General features: G+C 29.3%; 1 protein-coding gene across 1 annotated transcript; it reads right to left on the reverse strand.

Moving 5' to 3' along the window:
* Positions 1–13,559: 13,559 nt before the first annotated feature.
* LOC118044482 (probable nucleoredoxin 1) lies at positions 13,560–16,204 on the reverse strand. Its single transcript, XM_073412148.1, has 5 exons — positions 16,048–16,204; positions 15,367–15,846; positions 15,130–15,285; positions 14,594–14,911; positions 13,560–14,462 (listed from the first exon to the last, which is right to left on the reverse strand). Exons 1-5 carry the CDS (start codon positions 16,132–16,134, stop codon positions 13,815–13,817), a joined length of 1,689 nt encoding a protein of 562 aa, XP_073268249.1. The 5' UTR covers positions 16,135–16,204; the 3' UTR covers positions 13,560–13,814.
* Between the last annotated feature and the right edge of the window lie 742 nt (positions 16,205–16,946).

Genomic DNA, 16,946 nt, shown 5'->3' on the forward strand with positions numbered 1-16,946 from the left:
AGTGAATTTAATATGTATGTGAAGATTTGATATTATATGGATTTTTCTACTATATCAAATTAGAGCAAAATAGATTCTTTGAATATAAACTTAACTCCAGATGCCTAAACTTAGAGTTCTTGTTAAATTTATATATATTGAAAAATAGTTTATGAGAAAATCTTTCATCAAATATTTCAGCATAGTTAGTAAAAAAAATTTGGAATGGAAAGTATAAACTTAATTAAATGATTTCTTGTGTTTTGATCCCACTAAAAATTTCTTGTTAATTTTCAACTAAGTGGATGCCTAAGTGAGTTGTGACTTTTCCACACTCAAAAGTGCATAATACAACCCTGTCATTCTCCTTTGCTAAACACACCAAGCATGTTTAAATTTCTCATTTAATAATAATCAATGGAAGGTAATAAAATAAGTTGGATTTGAGTTTTACTTAATTGTTCCATCTAAAATATCCAAATTCATTATCCAACTCTGACCTAATTAATTTAGGTTATATCGAGACTGGAAAAAAAAAATTCAAGTTAAATTTTATGTTTTAAAACTAGTTTAGGAGTTTTTTTGAGTTGACAATAGGTTTTTTATTTATTCAATTTGATTCTGAAAAAAAAAACAACTTTAATAAAAATTTAGCTTTTTAAGGTTTTGAACTCAAAATCAGTTTAAAGCTACCATATTTGGCTTGGTTTATTCTTTTTTATTTTAAAACTTGTTCAAATCAACATTACTTTAATTGAGATTTTTCAAGGGCCTTGCTTTTTAGGTTTTTATTACAATGGATCTAAGTTATTTTTACTATTTTTGGGTTTTTCAAGATTTGTTTTGAATTTTTTCATAATAGGTTTGAGTTGTTTTGTTACAAAGGCTTTTCATGCCCATAAATAATTATATGAATTTTTACTTCAACATAAACATACATTGTTGATGGGAATTTGGAGAGTAAAAACCTTCACACAAGAAAAAAAATTCAAAAAAAACTAAAATTAAGTTGAAAAGAACCTGACCTATTAATTATCTAAACCAAAGAATCGTAGTTATTGAATGAAAAAACTTAATCTAATGATTATAATGAACCATTAATCAAAGGTATAAGGATGAATCCCCAACCCGTTGATTGTAATAAACTAAAAATTATAGGTATATGGATAAAACCCCAACATGTTGATTATAACGAACTAAGAACTATAGATATAAGGATGAATGTCATAAAGAGAATTGATCTTTGATAAGTTTTTGAAAAAGTTCCATGAGGAATCAAGAGTATGAATAAACTCTTTCACACACAATAATATTCTAAACAATCAATTCGTCTCAAATTATTAAAAAAAACTAAATATAAGTAAAATAACCATATTTATACTAGGTAAAATGAGAAATGCTAAAAAAATAACAAAAAAGTTTTAAATAAAATAAAATAAAATTCTAAATTAACTGGAAAACTAATGCAATTCTTGTATAGTAGTTTTTAATCTTTATCATAAGGCCTTATCAATATCTAATTGCTATTATATTTTAACTCCATATAAAACAAGAATTTTATAATCATGAAGAAAATTTAAAGCACAATCTGTGTGCAAGTAGGAAAATAAATTGAATCTGTAAGTCTTGTATGAAAGGCTTAAATATCTTGAAATAACCATAAATTGTTTCTTTAATCTTCTTAGCTCCTGACTTTTTAACAGGCCCAATCGGCATATGTAATTTATCATGTGATGTTGCTTGAAGGTTTCAGCAACAATGCTTAAATTCATCCAAATTAATAACAAAAAAAGTAAATGAAATCTAAAAGGTTGCTCTCCAAAAAAAAAAAAAATTGACAACAAAAGCTTTCATCAAAATCTTAACCATCTCATAATTATCACAAAAAGTAGCTAGTTTTCAATACGGTTTTTTCTTTTGAAATAACATGCTCACATCTAGATAAGAAAAGACAATATAAACCATCATAATTGATTTATGCCGTAACCAGTCCTGACAGTGACAAAGAAAACTTAAAAGGCTACATTTACAAGCTATATTAATTAACATGTTACAACATAAGAAGAAGGAAACTTTTTTACAAGAAAACCAAACTAGTTATTACTTATATACTAAAACAAATACGATTTTCACTGTACATTTGTTACTATGAAATTTTTTTCACTATGGTCCTCTAACTTAAAAAAATCATGTAGATTATACAATTGTAGCCCCTCAAAATTATTCCAATTCCATTTTAGTACAAAGATTTATTTTTGTTATTTTTAGGTCCTTGGTTTAGAGAGAAGAGAGAGGGGTCGCCAGATTCCAGCAGTAGAGAGAAAAACTTATCGTTGACATCGATTTAGGCCACAAAAATAAGGGATTTTTGTGTCAAATTGTTCCATTTGATGCAGGGAGTTCATATTAGGGGTTTTTGTACCTTAAAAATTCATGAAAAAACATATATGAACTCAGGTTGATTTTTTATTTCGGGTTGAGTTTGGTTTTTAGGGTACTTTTTAGGCCAATAATGGGTTTCTTATAGTTTACAGGGTGTTTTATAAGTGTTTGGGGTTAAAATAGGTTGGAAAACATGTTTTTGGGTCAAATGAACATAAACCTTGATTTTTTAGCAACCACAATGGTCAAAACCTGGGCCAAACAGGTGGTCATGACTGCAAGACCTAAGAGTATGAAATGGGTCTGGCAGCCATGCCAAATCCAAGGCACTTGGGTCAAGCAGTCTTATAAGACCCAAGCGTCTTGGGTCAGGCAAAGATTGAGTCTGACAATCATACCCTTAGGTCTCACATGTTTGCTTAACCTAAGCGTCTTGAATTGGGTTTGGCAGGCAAAGCCAAACCCAATCCATGGGTTTGGTATAGTTGTCATCATAGTTATCAAACTCGGCCTAACCATGTAGATCAACTCAGAACTCGAGTGACCCAGGGCCTTAGCCAGCTCTATTTCATTTAAAATTCAAACCTTCAATTGGCCTAGAGAAAACCAGTCATCTTGTCGGGTCAACCCGGAACTTGGGTGACCTGCAAAACCTGGTAGAGACCTATTATTTTTTTCAAATAAATATTTTATAGCCGTACCCCTTTTTTTCATATTTTTTTAGTTAGTTATAACTCATTTCAAAGTTTACTATATAAAATACTAGAAGAATATTTTTATTTTTTTAATATGAGATTTGAAGCCCTTTAGTATATATATTCTATGTTCAAAAAAAAAAAGTTATGTTTTTTTAATGTGGGATAAAAAAACCTTTTTTAGTTTAAATACTTCAACTTAAAAGACTATAACAGTATCTTTCAAATATGGGGTAAAAAACCTTTTGAAATAATATTTAAACTTAATTATCTACAACATGTATAACTTACATCCACATATATTATTTCTTAATTTTTTTTATATGAAATATTAAAACCTCAAATATTTTTTTTTAAATATTTACAGGGTGACCCGAGTCAACTCAGATCTAGCCCCTTGGCCGAGTCAATCCCTGTGTCGGGTTTGATAACTATGAATACAATAAAAATATAACTTCAAATAATGCAATTAAAAAAAATAAAGTGACATGATTGGTTAAAAAAATAGACAAAACCTCCTTTTTTTTATTTTGATCAAAGAGTCTCTTTTAAATAATATTAATTTTTTTTTTGTCATGTGTTTAATTTTTGGAGTGGTTTTTATGGTTCATTTATGATTTTATTTTTATGTTTTATATAGATAAACTATGTTTTATATAGATAAACTATGTTTTTGAAAATAAAAAAATGTTTATTTTTAGATGATTTTTTAATATGTGTAGTCTTACATGTTATTATTTTTTTTATTTAATCAATTTAATGTCTTATTTTTTAAGATTCAATATATTTATCTACATTTATCTCTCGATTTTTTAAGTTTTTTTTTAGATATTATTAATGATTTTTTTATTGATTTATGAGCACGCATAATTCTTAATTTATTTGATTACTTATATCCATAAATTTTTTGATTTGTTATATTTTTTGAACTATCAGAATACATTAAAAAAAAACTACATAAATAATTTTTTTATAAAAAATAAAAATATTTAACTTGCCGTGAAACATGGTTTATGTAGCTAAGAAGTTCTATGAAATGAGTTAGCAAAGTAGAAAACAAACTTGTAATAGAATTGTGCACATTGCCATTAATTTCACCGTAAGTTACATTAGCTCTCAAAAATTTTACGTGGAAACTTATAGCACTACAACTTACAAAACATACTAGCAGAAATATACTGAGCTTGCAACAAAATAAGAATCAGAACATTAAATTTCTTTTGTGCCTTTTAAACATAAAATGTAAATTATTAGGGCACAATTAATAATAACTTATAGGAAATAATTAATCTTCATCAAATATGCTAAATGACATAAATCAACTTTGTCAAACATAATTATTGTGAACATTGAAATTCTTCTTTAGGCGTTATTTGTTTAATAAAAAGTGTTTTTCTGGAAATTATTTTTTAAATTTTTTTGTGTTTGTTTATTATTAGAAAAATTAATCAATGAAAAATATTTTCCAGTAAAAAAAAATTAGCTTCATTTGGAGAAAAAATGTTTCATTTTATTTTGAGTAGAAAACATTTTTTAGAAATTGTGAAAAATTTAGAAATACCATGTTATTTGCTAATTATATCAAATTTGATCCTCAAACTTTTGATTGCAATATATTTTGTCTTGATTTTTTTTCTTTTAATTTCATCCCCTAGAATTTGATTTAATATAATTTTTATATCAATTATAGTATTTATTTTTATGATTATTATTTGCTTTTCTCTTATCATTTTCTTAATTGAAATTTTTTATTTATAAGATTTGGTTTTGATTCTTTTGATTTTTTATTTATTTTATTTGAAATAATTTATGAAATTATAAATTTTTTTTAATTTTATCATCTTTCAACTTTTTTATTTATTAAATTTAATCTTTATTATTTTTGATTTTTATTTATTTTATTTGAGATAATTAATGAAATTAGAATTTTTTAATTTTATTATCATTCAACTTTTTAAATTTGTAAAATTTATTTCTTATTATTTTAAAAAATTAATTATTTAATTTTTAACTTGTTTTATATTATAGAAAATGTTTTTAAATTTATTTTTATATTTTTTGAGCTAAGAGATACTCTGTGGTTGATTTTTTTAGAACTTGGAGGGAATAAACACAAAAGGTACGATTTTTTTTAGATGGAAATCTGAGCTTTAATGACCATGCATGTCTTGCCAAGTGGTTTCTTCTCTTTCCTTAACTGTCATGTCTCATTTGATAATTGGGAATTCGTGTCATGGCTGCTTTATTTTATCGTTATATTAGTTTGCCTTTGTGTTTTTTTAATCAAGTTGGTGGGTCCAGAAATTATGATGTCGTCAAGGTTCTTTCCTCGACGTGTCTCTAAGGCCTTGATTGTTCCCAAAAAGTAGTTTTCAAAAAACCATTTTACAAACTTTTCTGTATTTGTTTGTCATTAGAAAAGTTGGTCAACGGAAAACAATTTCCAGTCAGCGGAAAACATTTTCCGGTCAACGGAAAACACTTTCCAGTCAATTTTAGTCAAAAAAAAATTGACTTGGTTTTCAGGAAAGTATTTTTCCTTTTAGCTGTGTTTGTTTTCCGGAAAGTGTTTTCCGGGAAAGCACTTTCCAAACTTTCTTGTGTTTGTTTGCCAGTAGGAAAGTTGGTCAATGGAAAACACTTTCCAGTAAAAGGAAAATTTGGCTTGGTTTTCAGGAAAGTGTTTTCCTGAAAAATTTGAGGGGAAAACACTTTCCGGAAGTTGTGAAAAATTTAGAAATGTCATTATTTGCTGATTATATCAAATTTGATCCTCAAACTTTTGATTGCTATATATATTTTGTTTTGAATATTTATTTTTCAATTTCATCTCTTAAAATTTTATTTTTATATTAACTTTGGTCCTTATTTTTATAATTGCTATTTACTTTTTTCTTATCATTTTTTTATTGAAATTTTTTATTTATCAAATTTGATCCTCATTTTTTTTATTGTTACTTATTTTATTTGAAATAATTTATGAAATGTTGATTATTATTATTTTAATTTCTTCATTTTTCATTTTTTTTAATTTTTTAGATTTGATCCCTATTATTTTGATTATTATTTGTTTTATTTGAGATAATTTATGAAATTATTTTTTTTTCAATTTCATTCTCATTCAACTTTTTAATTTGTAAAATTTGTTCCTCATTATTTTAATAAACTTGAGAAAAATAAAATATTAATAAGTTATTTTTCAGCTCATTTTCCATGACATAACCAAACACTGGAAAGTGTTTTTCCAGTTCATTTTCCATAACACTACCAAACATCGGAAAATACTTTCCCGGAATTCACTTTCTAGGAATTCACTTTCCCCGGAATTCACTTTCCAAAAGGAATTCACTTTCCTGCAAACAAACGAAGCCTAATTCTTGAATATATTAACAGAACTTTAAAATATGTGGTATTTTTACTGTATATAAATGCACTGAATCAAAAAATAATTTATTATGGATTTGTTATATATGTATGTAATGTGAATCTAGAGATAACTGTAGACTTTCACGGTTGCTTTATTATATATTAAAATGTTTGAAAAAAATATTGTAAAAACACTATAGATTTATTATAAAAAGAGAAACGTTGTCCTGTGAATAACATTATGTCATAACTTATTTGTATTATGGACAGCATTGTAGCACTCTAAAGGCATTCATTTCCTGTGGTTTTTAGTCAAAAATAACAGCTAGGAGCGTGTCTTTCTCTATCAAAAATTGTTGGATCTGGCTTTAATAGTTGAACCCAATGTTGTTGGGTCTGGTTAATAAGCTGAACCCAAAACACTTTTGAAACATACCTATATTGTTGAGTTGTCTTTTATCCAAACCCAACAGAATATTTGACTGTGGATATAAAGTATTTACCTGTGAACGACATTGTAGCATCTGAGGGGGGTTGTCTTTTTATATATATATATAGCCCCCTCGGATGCTATATATATATATATATATATATAAGTCAGAAATGGTTGTTGAGTTGTTACAATAGAATTCATTAGCTTTGGGTTCTGCTTCCACCAAGACCCAAAATAATTTTATTTTTATTTTTATTTTTCATACAGGTATGGCTACGTAGCCAAACCCAACAACCATATCCTATTAAATTTCTTGGCTATTACCTTCTCTTATTTAAATTTATTTTTCAAAATAAATTAATTGTACCATGGACAACACTATAACACCTTCCCAAATTGATTCTAGTTTTATCATCTACACACGCACATACATGCATTCTTTTTCTTTGCCGACAAGGAATTAAAGTTAATCAATGCAAGAAAGTAGTAAGATCACTAACGTTACCATATAAAGATTGTAAAAAAAAAATTGATTTCCTTTGGTGGACAAATTGGGAATCCATGTTTTCATGTACATGAGAATTCAATCCCCCAAGCCTCTCTATGCCTCTACACATTGTGTGTGTGTGTGTATGTTATTTACTATAGTATAACACCACCATTGAATATTAATAGAAGACCATTAATTAATAAGGATGACTGGCTTCCAAACCCAACAACCATACCCAATTAAATTTCTTTGTAGTTGCCTTCTCTAACTTAAATTTATTTTTCAAAATAAATTGATAAGATTTTTTTTATATTGAACAAAAGTTGGGTGATGATAAAAAAAAAATTTCGTTTTAGGTTGGGTTGAATTTCCTAATTAAATCATGTTTGATTTTGTGTTTTTGAAAATTCTTTGAAATTTTTTTTGACAATTTCTAAGTACTTTTCTTTGTTTCAAATTAATATTATTGTTATGTTTTTGTATTTTTTAAAAAATATTGAGATTGTGTCTAGCTGCGACGCCAAACCCAAGAAATTTTTAAGTTTTTTCTTTACTTCAAAATAATATTTTCTTCATGTTTATGTATTATTTTTTAAATATATTTTTTTAAAAATATATTGAGATTGTATCTGGTTGAGAGGCGAGACCCAAGAAATTTAAAAATTTTTAATTTTCTTCTTTACTTCTAATTAATATTTTTTTGATATTTTTGTATTATTTTTCATACATTTATACTGAAATTAGGTTTGGCTATGTTGGCCCCTGACTACTAGTATGACCCAACAACATTGGCCCACTACTAGTAATAGGACCCAATGCTTAATGAGGCCCTGCTGCTTCCAGGCCTAACATCATTAGGGGCTTTCACAACCAAGACCCAACGAGTCGTAAATCTTGGGTCTCCCCCCTCCTAGCATGACCCAATGTACATTGTCAGACCTAGGAGGATTGGGTCCTTCCGTGAAGGGCACTTGACCATGCAGCGGGTATCAGAAACACAAGCTTAGTAGCAATTCTTTTAGCAACTATACAAGCTATAAACAAGCCTATAAGCTCTTTTTTCTCTGAAAGAGAGATTTATACTAATCAATATTACAAGGGAAAGAAAAGCTCCAAAATCAAAAAAGGATATCTTGATTTGCTTGCCTACTTGATTGCTTTCTAAACATGATGTGCATGGAACCGGCTCGCTTACGGGCTTACAAGGAACCAAAAATGCTTGGAAGTGGCACTCCAATATACACTGAAATAAGATTTCTCTGATTTAAATTTATTTCTCAAAATAAATTGATGAGACTTTTTTTATATTGATCAAAATTTGGGGGATGATTTTTTTTTTTTTTTTCGTTTTAAGTTGGGTTGAATTTTCTAATTAAATCATGTTTGATTTTGCGTTTCAAAAATTCTTTGAAACTTTTTTGATAATTTTTAAATTTTTTTCTTTACTTCAAATTAATATATTTTTTTATGTTTTTGTATTATTTTTTTAAAAAAAATATGTTGAGATTGTCTCTGGCTGTGAAGCCAAACCCAAGAAATTTTAAAATTTTAATTTTTTCCTTTACTTCAAAATAATATCTTTTTTTTTTATGTTCTTGTATTATTTTAAAATATATTTTCTAAAAATATATATTGAGATTGTGTATGGATGAGAGGGGGGAGACCTAAGAAATTTAAATGTTTTTATTTTTTTCTATACTTCAAATTAATATTATTTTTATATTATTTCTAAAAAAATGTACTTATTACATATTATGTTATATATGTATATATTTGTATTTACTATATTAAAACGTGTTATCTTTGTTGTTTGGAAGTCAAAAATTACAGTTGGGCTAATAGATCCTGCTACCACCAGGATCCAATGGTGTGAGGTCCCGTTGCTAGCAGAATCCTAAGTCATTGGGTCCTTCAGGTCCCATCAATGCTGGGTCTTGTAAAACCCATTAGTTTCGGGTCCTACAACAATTAAGACCCATCAAAAAGCTTTGGTCTTGCCACTAGTAGGACCCAATATTATAATATGTTTTTCTTTTCTCTTATTTTTTTTCTCGAAGGGTAAAGAGGAAATATTATTATTATATCAATTTTATTGTTATTTTTATCATTAATAAATTCAAATAAAAAATTATTACTATCAAATAAAAACCATAAATTTTATTTAAAGATATTAAAATATATAAAAACTTGGGTCAAACAAGTTTAATATTATTATTTGTATTATAAATATTATTATTTTTATTATAGTTAATATTATTAATATAATAATTAATAGATTTGAAAAAAAATATCATTAATATTGAAAAACAACCATAGATTTGATTTGAAGAGTAAAATTAAAAATTATTATTATTATTATCATTAATGAATTTGAAAAAAAATATTATTACTATCAAAGAAAAATAATAAATTTTATTTAAAGGGGATAAAAACTATAAAAAACTCAGGCCAAACAAATTTAATGTTATTATTATTATTATAAATTTTATTAAATTCATTAATATATTAAATTTGCAATGAATTTTATTACTATGTAAAAAAAATATAAATTTGATTTGAATGGTAAAATTAATAATTATTATTAATTATCCCTACTAAAAAAAGGGCTATAAGTAGGCTTTAGATGTGGCTCTACAACTAGACCTGAAGATATGAGATTTAACTGCACAGCCACACCCACAGTTATTAGATGTGACTCTACAAACTACTCCCAACTTTGCACTCAATTAGGTTGGATCCTCCTGCCAACTTTACACCCAATAGAAGGATCCAATTGAGTTCGGGCATGCTACCAGTAGGACTCAACACCCATCAGCGTTGGGTCCTACATCCAGCAGGACCTAAAAGCTTTGGATCTGGCGTAGCAAGACCCATCAACGATGGGTTCTGCTACTAGTTGGATTTATCAGCGTTGTGTCCTACTAATCAGCAGGGTCTAGAAGTTATAGGCCTTTTTGTCAAACCCAAAACACTTAAAAGATTCTCTATATTTGATAAAAAAAAAAAAAAAAAAAATGTTATTGATCTATTACAGAACACGAGCCAATATGCTAGTTATCAAACTATAGCATGTGTATAGGATTACTGTGGAGATTATTTTTTAAAGTATTTTTTATATAAAAATAATAATTTTTTTATTTTTTATAAATTATTTTTAATATTAAAACTTAAAATGATTAAAAAATAAATAAATAATTATTTTAGAAAAACAATTCATATTTTTAAAAAACACAGTTTAGAAAGCTACTCCAAACCGCGCGCAGCTTGGGCTTACATCCCTTTACTAAGGATGAGATTCACAATAACAAGAGAGGAAGGGTGACTACAATTACAGGAATATTTGCTCCAAAGGTGAAGTTTCTTCATCCAGCCAAATCGAAGCAAAGAGAGTGGCACAATGACATCAATTTTATTAGACGAGCGCTTTAAGTTTGGAGTTCACAATTATTATTTCTTCTATTAGAAACACATTGCAATGTATGTATATTCTTTTTTTTTATGTTGAAAATTTTTAACTCGATGCATAACACAGCGCGGGTCAACTACTTAATAGTTTCATGTTCTTTAGAAATTGAAGGGAATAAACACAAAAAGTAACTAACTTTCCTCGGCCAAAAAAAGGGTATGGTTTGTTTTTTTAACATGATGATGGAAATTTGAGTTTTAATGACCATTAGATTGGTAGCGCACGTGGCACATCACGAGCAGTGTTACTATTTTTTTTCATCACAAGAAAAAAATGCTTAGTTATTTTATATTGAATTCAATAATCTTGATTAATTTAAATATAATTAAAAAAAAGTAACAACAACAAATAAATTGAAGAAAAAAAAAGTTGGTTGTCCTAAAAAAAAACCTAAGTCAATCTAGTTAAATTTTTCAAACTTGTAACTTGAATACTGAGACTAGAAGCATCTTATAAAAGACAAACTCAAGAAAATCATAAAATCAAATTCTTTATTAACAAAATCTCAATTAATAAAATACCGAGGGATGACACCAAAAAACAAAGTTCTTATAAAAAAAGATTAAAACAAAATATATAGTAATTAAAATTATAAGGACAAAATAAAATAAAATATTGAGGGATGCAATTGAAAAAATATCTCAATTAAAAGAATTATATTAAATATTGATAGTTGCAATTGAAAATATAATTTAATCAAGAGAATGATTCAAAACAAAAAATTTACAATTAAAAAAATAACGACCAAATCTGAAAGATAAAAAAAATCTAAGGATGATAAAATTAAAAGAAAATTTCAAATATATGGATTTTTTTTTTAAAAAAATAGCATTTAAAATGACATGATAAAAAAACAAATCAAAAGGTTATTTTGAAATTGTATAGGGAAAGCTCTAGAATCGAGAAGAAGAAAAGAAAGGAAAGAAAAAAAAAGACCATTGATGCAAAAGCCAATATATTTTGGTCACACGTGTCATTCTAGAATGGGTGTGACACTATGAGGATTAAAATCTCATTGTGGAAAGCGGTACACAAAAGCACCACGCGCAACTCATTTTTTTAAAATTAAATAATATTTTATATATATTAAGATACTAAATTGTTCTTGATCAAACTTAATAATAACAAATAATCATATTGAAAAGATAAAAGAACCCTTTACAAAGTTGAAATTTAAAATTTAAACATTATTTATAAGAAATTATCGTTTCTCAACTGGACACCTAAAAAATAGTGATGGTATTAAAAATAACAAAAAATTGTTTTGTAATATTTTACAAGCACTTGGAGCGTGTTTGAAATTGCTATATAAGTTGTTTTTTAATGTATTTTTAAAAAAAAAATATATATTAAAATAATATTTGTTATTTTTTAAAATTTATTCTTGACTTTAACATATTAAAATAATTTAAAAATACTAAAAATAAATAAAATTCTTCAAAAACATGATTTAACTAGGGAAAAAAACAAAACCTCCTGGGGGCTGTTTTATTATTATCCTCGTTCCTCGAACTGTCTAAATTAACAAGGATACCCACACTGCCTAATTTCCCGGTCCTCAACGGTGGCGCCCTCATTTGATAACGGGGTATCCTTTGTTAGGGCTGTTTTATTTTATTGTTATCTTTGTTTAGAATTTTTCTTATCAACCTGGTGGGGCCATTGAGTAGTGGTGGGTCTACAAATTTTGATGCAGTCGAGATAGGCAGTAGATTCTAAACTTCGATCTTATCCATGGAATTAAAAAAAAAAATTAATTCATGCACATCAAAAAGATTCTATAAGATAATAAGAAAGCTTGGGCTGCCGTCCCTTTCTTTTTCTTTTTTTTTTTATTTATGTGGGTGTCCGGGTCAGCTTGCGCGTAACATGACTAATCTCATGGCTCACTGAACATCCTGCAAACCCAGTAAACATGTAAAGCACCATTAAGGTAACAGACATGTACGGTGAGGTTTGAACTCAAAATACAAAAAAAATAAATTTTTTTAACCGCTAGTCCAAGACATCAAATAAGCTGCCGTCCTTTCTGATGAGCGAAGGGTTGCTAATTATACTTTACAGATCAAATAATATGATTTCACGCGAATTAAGAAGGAAAGCATTAAATTTATGGGAATCTTTTCTTGGCATGTGAGGGGAGGAGTCAGCAGTCTGGGTACAGATGTTGGCTTTTGCTAACTTCTCCTAGCTAGCCATTAATCCTATCCGTCCTTCCTTTCCTTATTGTTGATGGATTTTTTTAAAAATATTTTTTATTTAAAAATATATTATAATATTATTATTTTTTATTTGTCAATTTCCACTTGCTCGATTTAATTTGTCAAGTACACATCAGTTACGAAAGAAATGACATTTCTATTGGATGAATCTGTCTTCCTTAGCTCTGAGTTTGGAGTGATGCTGCTTTCTTGATTCTGAAATCCGTCTCAACAGGTAATGTGAGAAGGCAAAGAGGGGGGGAAAAGACTATCCAGTTGCTTGGATCGGAAACTCTTGTTCCTTTTACGGTGGAGATAGAAAGGTTTCATAGTATAATGTTGGTTAAGTCACAATCAGCCCTCTTTTTTTTTTTTAATCTGCAAAACAATTACAGGAATATTTGCACCAGAGGTGAAGCTGCTGCTGCTGCTGCTTCATCCAGCCAAAAAGAAACAAAGAGAGTGGCACAATGGAACCATGCATGCCACCTCTTCCCAACTTTTTGACAGGACTGATAAGCATTTTCCTCATAACAAGTGATGGAGATTTGAGAACAAGCAGCAACCATGGATTCCCAAGTTTCAAAGGGGTCACAGGATTCACATAAACTTAGCCAATCCGGTTATTTATTCTTCGTATCGAAATACAGGACATGAAAATCCTTAAGCAACACACCTCTTAATTACATATCAATAACAGGAAAGACATCCACATCTTCACACACATGCAACAAACACCTTACATCGCACGCTTATTACAGCAGAAAGCCCATAAATCCAGATACTAGGAGCGCTTGCCTGCTTAGGCTCGGCGGCACACATCTCCATCGCAGTTCCATCCTTCATTTCCCTTTTCACTTCCAGTATCTTCATCTTCCTTCAAAGCACACTTGGGGTGAAGATCAAAGTCACATTCTTTGCAATGGAAAGACCAACTATTTCCTGTTTCCCCACAGCCATCGCAAATATATGTACTGCGTTTAGTACGTAACAGCTCATGCTCAGCATGAAGTTCGTGTTTCACTTTCTCTGGCCACCCCTTTGCCTTTTCATCAATCTCCTCCTCCAATTGCTTTAGATGTTCCTCGGTAAATGGAAAAGCATCTGCCCCGTAAGCTGTCAGGTGCATCCGAGCTTCCTTGGTAATGGTCCGGCCACTTGGCCCAATCGCTACAGCTGCAGGAATGCCTTGAATTTTGAATTTCCGACTCAGGATTTGTTTCCTTCCATCACCAAATGGAAGGGCTAACCAAGGCATTTCTGAATAGAACTCGTCAAAGGTGGATTGATCGCTGTCACTTGAGATGAAGATCACCTCAAATGCATTGTCTTTTCCTTTAATTGTGTGGTATGCTTCAATTAGCTTAGGTAAAAAGGCACGACAAGGAGGGCACCATTGAGCTGAGAAGTAAAGAAGAATGTTCTTTCCAACTAGTGCAGACACTGGGACCTAATCAAGAACAAACCATTTGAATGATAAAAAAAAAACCTTTGCTAATGAATTCAATTCGTGATGATAAGAAAGTTATTGAAAGTAATGCAATAACAACATGCAAGGTTAGCATAAAACAAGAAAATTACCTTGGAGCCACTTTTGTCAATCACAAAATCATTTTCCCCATTAACCAAAACTGATTCAAGCGTCTGCGATTCCAGTTTTGCCTTTTCAATTGCAGCTAGCTCGTCAAGCTTTTCCGGTGTAAATGGGTAGGCTTCCATACCATGGTCTTCGATTAGTTCAGCTACATTTGGGTTCAAAGTCTTCCCATCTTGGCCAATTATGACAAGATTAGGAATGTTTCTAAGTTCAAAATACCGCACTAGCTTCTCGCAGCTCTTGTCCTTAAATGGCAATGCCAACCAAGGCATTGTCTCAAAACTCTCTTTGAAGTCTTCTTCGAGAGTGTTTGGGAGTGTGGTTGCTGTTGCTTTTCAAAGTGCTTTTCACTTAGAAAAACATGTCAATAATATTTTTTTTATTTTTTAAAAATCATTTTTGAGATCAGCACATCAAAATAATTTGAAAACATCAAAAACATATTACTTCCAAGCTAAAAAAAAAAAAATTCAAATATTATGAAAAGCGATTTTCAAACGCAATCCCAAACAGCCCCTTCCTCGTCGTCGAGAGATATTAGGACTACTTCAAAGTTCTCTCTTTTTTCCTTGAGCGTCTTATACAATTCCACTAGTTTTGGAGTGAATTCACAGCACATCGTATGGATTGAAAAATACAAGCCAACCAATTTCCCTTCAAGGTCCAACACAGGGATCTGCCATTACAGATAGCAAAAATATGAATTATGGCATCATCAATTCAATTTCAAAACTAGCTAATTGAATGAACTATCTACCTTTTTTCCATCATTTGAAATCACATAATCACGTGAGCTGGAAACCAAGATAGAGCTTATGGTTTGATTCTTCTTAGCTTTCTCTTCTTGCTCTTTCAGGAAATTCAGTCTATCAAGGTTGAACGGATACCCATCCACGCCATGTTCCATGACAGCGCTGACTCCATCATCGCATGAAACCTTGCCATTCGTATAAAAAATGACGAGTTTAGGGATCCCTCTTACTTCGAACACTTCCTTAAGACGTTTGCGGGTCTCCGTATCAGAGAAGGGAATAGCAAGCCATGGCATTTCGGAGAAGTATGTGTTGAAGGATTCATCGTCTCCGTCAGAAGAAATGAAGACCACCTCAAAGTCCCCTTTGGATGATAGCTGTTCATAGACTTCTACCAACAAAGGAGTGAAATTACGGCACGGCCCGCACCATGAACCAGAGAAATAGAATCCCACAACCTTCCCAACCAAATTGCTGACCCTAACCTAAAATTAGTGTGGAGCATAATCAGAAAAAACATTAGCCCTTAAATTAAGAGGGTAAACAAAAATTTAGGATTTTCTTGATCATAAAAGCTCTAGAAATTGGTCATAAACTTGTTCTTCAGCAAGATTCGCAGTCTAATTTAAACATGATATCCATCGTAATTACGAGAAAAACAGAAATCCATAAGCTAAAAGCAGTACCTGGTCACCATTGTTGCGGATGAGAAAGTCCCTCTCTTCCGACGAAAGAAGCGATGAAAGGTCGTGCGAAACGTCTTCGTTGGCCATTGTTAAGTGATGAACTACTCAAAAGGCTAGAACAATTGCCGATTCCAAATGCTATGTATTGAGACCAACTGGTTAAGGTACTAAGGTTCCTTTTATGTTACTTGCACAGCAAGCCTTTTAAAAATGCTTTCCCACGTGCTTTACACGCCTCCTTTTGCAATTTTATTTTTTAATAAGAAAAAAACATATTCTTTTTTTTTTAATTTCTCTCTTTTTATTTTTTTTAGTATTCTAGTTTTATCCTCATTTCTTTTCCTTTTTCATTTTGTTCTTTTTCTTCAAGGGTCTTTAAAAATATGATAGCGGCTGTTTTTTAATGTATTTTTTACTTGAAAATACATCAAAATAATATTTTTTTTATTTTTAAAAATTATTTTTGACATCGCATCAAAATAATCTAAAAATAAAAAAAAAATATTAATTTGAAGAAAATAAAAAAATAAAAAAAAATTTAAATTATTTCAAAAGCACTTTTTAAACGCAAAAACAAACTCTAGAAGAAAAAAAAAACTCATAATCACTCTTTTTTTTAATATCTGAATTCTAGATCTCTTGATTTATAAGAGATAATTACGCAAAAAAAAAAAAACCTCCTATGATTTAATTATGTTTCACTTTACCCAAATACTTTTAGAAATTATTCTTTACATCCCTGGTCAAATAAAAATTTTAAAAACTAACAAAATATTTAAATTACCTTTATATATATATATATATATATATTAGAAAACCAATCAAATGATAAATCACACATCCACACGCTCTTTCTTACCCTACTTTCTCTCTCTAAAAATCATAATCTCTCTTTTCTT

This window comes from Populus alba, chromosome 10 (assembly GCF_005239225.2).
Source record: "Populus alba chromosome 10, ASM523922v2, whole genome shotgun sequence".
NCBI lineage: Eukaryota > Viridiplantae > Streptophyta > Magnoliopsida > Malpighiales > Salicaceae > Populus > Populus alba.